The 4734-nt window shown below is 43.9% G+C and overlaps 1 protein-coding gene across 1 annotated transcript; it reads left to right on the forward strand.

Moving 5' to 3' along the window:
* Positions 1–2525: 2525 nt before the first annotated feature.
* CCM_09627 (Protein kinase-like domain) lies at positions 2526–3958 on the forward strand (the record flags this gene model as incomplete). Its single annotated transcript, XM_006674760.1, has 6 exons — positions 2526–2696; positions 2726–3121; positions 3179–3278; positions 3336–3552; positions 3579–3618; positions 3785–3958. The coding sequence occupies 6 exons, from the start codon at positions 2526–2528 to the stop codon at positions 3956–3958; spliced, it is 1098 nt and encodes a 365-aa protein (XP_006674823.1).
* Between the last annotated feature and the right edge of the window lie 776 nt (positions 3959–4734).

Genomic DNA, 4734 nt, shown 5'->3' on the forward strand with positions numbered 1-4734 from the left:
CAGAATAATAACATAATTCACATGGCAATATCACATACATCGTACCTCGTCTTGCAACAAAAAAGATTCTGACAAGTAATGTTGTTCCCTTTGTTTCTAGGCCTGGGCAGACTGACATGGGTCGTTCGTGCGCTCGTGACAATTGCAGTTTGTGCATTTTGACACTAAATACCAAATGGTCCAAGCAGGTGTCGCTCCTCGGAATAGCACGGGGCCTCGCTGTTTCACTGTTACAAGCGCTGCACCAAAATTGGGCAGGAGTCTTACCGGTTCAATCATATGCGTAGTATACATTCATTCATTGTTTATTACGCCCGGTGGCTTCCACCCAATAGGGCTTCGCGCAGTATACATATGTAGCCACCATTATGGTCTGTTTTTTGTTGTCGCTTTGGTGTCAAGGAGCATCTTTTGTCGGTTTAGCCTAGCAAAATTTCTTTTGCATGAGCCAGAAGTGAACTCGTGTTTGTTTCTTTCGTTGCTATGATGCGTCCTGAAGGCACTTAGTACATGGAGGTGCAGCAGTGCTGCAAGAAGCGTTGAAAACCGCTGTGCCTAAAATAAATAACTTAAAAACATGGTGCGCTAATTTCGCCTTTCACTGTACAGCTTTGGAAGCGATCAGAAAACGGAAGGGATTAGTGGCGCGGATGTTGCGAGCAGGCAGACATATACCTAGGCATAGCTAGTAAGCCCTATTGGCTGGAAGCCACCGGGCGTAATAAATCAATGAATGAATATACAGCTTTAAAGGATATCCTTAGGTCAGTTTCTACTCTTGATACATTCATTTATTGTTTTATTACGTCTGGTGGCTTCCAGCTAATAAGGCTCACTAGCTATTTATAGATATATTGTAGGCCACTTGCCTCATCCCTTCCACTTCATCTCTGTCGTTCTCTGTTCGCTCTACTTCGTCTTTTCATCCCCAGCATCTAACATTCTACGTGATGTATTATCAATGACTAACTAGCTTGGGGGCTATTCGCTAAGTGTTCGGCGTCCTATCCACAGCGACCGAAGCGTCGCTAGTCATGCTCGCCGCGAACGTGGCTTCGTGGTCTGATGAAAAGGCTATCGTAGTTCTTTGCTTGTCAATTGTCGAACCGTCCTGTGGCGAGTGTGAATTGTATCGTTGCTCGAATTGCTCCCTTGTCTGGTTTCCAATTCGGTCCGTCTGATGCCGACTTTCCTCCTAGTCGGAGTGACAAATCATCCCATCTCGTGCTTGTGCTTGCTCGTAACTCTTTTCGCTGCTCTATCTATACAGTAAACGTTCATCTGAATTTGAGTCTTATAAGCTTCTTGAGCCATTACCTAAAATACCTCACGTATACTGTACAGTACCTAAAGCTTTATCGTTTCAGCAATTTGCATGTTCTAGATTAACATCCCGAAAATCTCCTGGCGTCCTCCTCAGTACAGGGGGGTAGACCTTGTCCTTCAAGCTTTTAGTTTCCTATTGTAGCATAATTCTTTTACTCCACTTACTAGGTCTGTTGGAGGGATCGGGAATGCTGCATCATCCGTAGAGCAATACTCATATTGCTTATTCTTCCACCGAACGAGTATATAGACATCGGCGCTGTACCGGCGACTCAGATGGTCACACCTTCGGAGCGTGCGAAGGACAGCCCTCACCAGGTTGTCCCTTGTCCTGTCACGCTTCTTGGGTAGAGTAACTAGATTCATCATATGATCTTAGACAATTAAAAATACAGATGTGGTCTGGAGCTGTGTCGTGCCCCGGGGATGGTGGCATCTAGAAATACCTTGGAATAGTCGCTTTGGACGGGGGAGCGCCGTGTCTTCGTGGAAATCGGCCATAAACCGCGCAACTAGCAAATTTACCAGAGCTTGTCCTCCATTAGCTGAATCACGAACAAAATATCTTTCGCGGGATGTTTTGGACTTTCAGAGAAGTCACCCACCCCGAGCAGCCAGTGCTGAAGCTACCACAACAGTGCGTAGCACTTAAGCCATTGACTCAAGCTGAGCTTTGGATATGCACCAATTCTAGCTGTTCTTATTTCGTCGACCAAGCAGGTATAGTATTGTTTTGTGGATGTAGAGTGCGTGGATTCATTTCCAGTTGTTGCATCCATATCATTCTGCCCTTGGTATTGCGACCATGTTTGGAGCACTGCATACTGGCACGGACCATCTGCAAGACCCTGCTACAGGGTCATAAAATGGCAGCTTTCGGAGCTTTCTTGGAGTTCAAGAAACAGAATCCGGCGAAATATAGCCATTTCAAGCCTATCAGCAGATTATTGCCGAAGTCGTGATACTGGCCATTTCTTGCTTTGTTAGGCCGTTCATGGAGCTGATCAGGACAGGACGTAGCTTCACTCACTATTTACTCTGGGCTTGGGGATTTTTAGGTTTAAATAGGCTAGTGGACTTTAGTAGTCCACTGAAGCTCTGCAGGCTGACATGGACGACCACTTTCTGGCGAGTGATAGCGACTAGGGTATTCCGACAAAAATGTGTAGACGGTGGCAGCTAGAAACGGCTCGCTAGAAATGGCTCATCATTGCATCGCAAAGGGAAGAAAAAAAAATAAAAAATTGAAAGAAAAGAAGGGCCGAGGGGGACCTCTTTGGTGTAGTGCTGCTGAATTGCTAGTGGGACTACGATATAGGAGGGGAAGAGAGGGTACTACTGTACCGATAGCATCGCCTTCGCCTGTTATAGTAACACAGCTGGCTCATTCTAAAGACAGGCAGCTACAGTAAATACCGTACCTGCTCTCGCTTGCTTATTTCAAAAGCAACATGCCTCATCCGTCTTCATACGTTCCCTTACGTCTTTACAATTCATGATGAGCGACGTGTCCGCTGCAAGCGATGTTCTTCCGTTCTGCCGGCGCGTAACCAAGGTTTGCGCTCAGCGTTTCATCCCAATCAAGGCACTTACGAAGCAGGCGGTTGAAGAAAAGATGCAGTTCTTGCAGTCTTTGAATCATCGAAATCTTGTTTCAATAGAAGAGATAATTCTTCACGAGGATTCTGATATGATTGAGCTTAGCCTTGAGTTCATGCCGCTCTCGGTTGTAGAACTTTGCGTTCGCGTTTTCCCTTACCATGATGAATTTAGCCTCGCTGCGATTCTAGGCCAGGTATTTACTCCTCGTTAGGTAATACCACACTACTGCTACAGCAACTGATACCGTCAGGCCATCGAAGGGCTCTTATATCTCGAGAGTGCTGGGCTTTGTCACACTAGCTTCACCGAGTCGCAAGTCCTGGCTGACTTCGCGGGGAATGTCAAAATAAGTGAGTTGGACTGCCTATGCTACCAAATCCAACACAGCATATACTGACGCACATAAGGCGGCCCAGACTGGTGCGAGAAAGGGAAAACGCTACCTCTACAGCTGTTGCCGCTCACACAGCATCTAATGTACCCTTGGCTTTACTCGGAACGTGTGCGCAGTGATGCGACAAAGTGGGCAAGAGGCACTCATGCTGTTGAGTTCTGGCAGACCGTGTCACGGCCGACTACAAGCTTGAACGCCCTCGAAAAGGTAGCATTAACCCCACCTTGCGAGTGAGTATGTACTGACAGCAAACTAGAGCGCGTTACTTCAACTTCCATGGAAAAAATTGTATGTACGTGAGTTGATGCTGCTCGCCGTCGACCACGTTCGCACAGAGAAGAAGATGAGGCGGGCTATTGGGATGGATCGTCTCAGCAGTGACGCACGCGCCTCAATGTAGCGCCCCATCATCGATGAGTGAACCCTCACGGTTTAGATTGGCAGCCCTTAACAGTGAATTAGCCATGCCCACTCAGTGTTGCCCAAATTGTGGGGAGCACCCCCACGTGCCCTACGTGGCAGGGTCTGCCTCAACTACACGCTGGTTGGAACGAGCGAGCGAGCTACTGTCAGGAACGGGGGAGCCTCGGGTCCATGCGCTCCATCGAAATGACTTCGGGACTTTTTTTTGGTTGATTCTTTTTGGATGGTGTGTTTTTTGTACAGTCATGGGCAATAATGCCTTCCGCTTTTACAAGATTGATTGTAACTCTTAGAGGACCCACATAGTGTGAACTGCGCTGAGTTGCATACTGTATACTTCAATGACTGCGGTGCTTGTATTATCAACGAAGCTATGGAGTTTCGCAATCTATTATTTAGATCTGGATATACTCATAGGCAGAATAGGCTTCCAGTGTTAATAAAGCACTTAGTTTTCCGACCAATTTCTACAGCGTAATAAATTTGGTTGAATTTTCTAAAGGAAGTAAACTCTATTTAATACTATAACCTTATTCTTAATAAGGCTATAGGTATATTCTTTAAAGCTTATATTAATAAAAATAATAATATAGACTTAGTTTTATTACTATTTCTAGATAAGATTCTTAATAGTCTTATTACTATAAGCCTTAGTTAAAATAGAACTATTTCTTTAGCCTTTTAATAGTAATCTATTAAGATTATTAAGTCTTAGTATATTAATTATTTTTAGCTTCTATTTAACCTAATTACTTTTAGATTTAAGTTTTAAGATATTTAATACCTTCTTTAATATTAAGAATATAATATTAAATAATAAAGAAGGTAATATAGCTATAAAAGGATCTTAGCTTATATATAGAAGTTAAGTTACTAATAGTACTATTTATTAAGGGAGTAGAATTTTAAGATAATAAAGAGGATAATAGGCTAAGTATATAGTCTCTTTTTTTAAATTAAATATCTTATATTTTACTTAAAAGTAAGAA

The sequence above is a fragment of the Cordyceps militaris genome, assembly GCF_000225605.1.
Source record: "Cordyceps militaris CM01 unplaced genomic scaffold CCM_S00010, whole genome shotgun sequence".
NCBI classification, from domain to species: domain Eukaryota; kingdom Fungi; phylum Ascomycota; class Sordariomycetes; order Hypocreales; family Cordycipitaceae; genus Cordyceps; species Cordyceps militaris.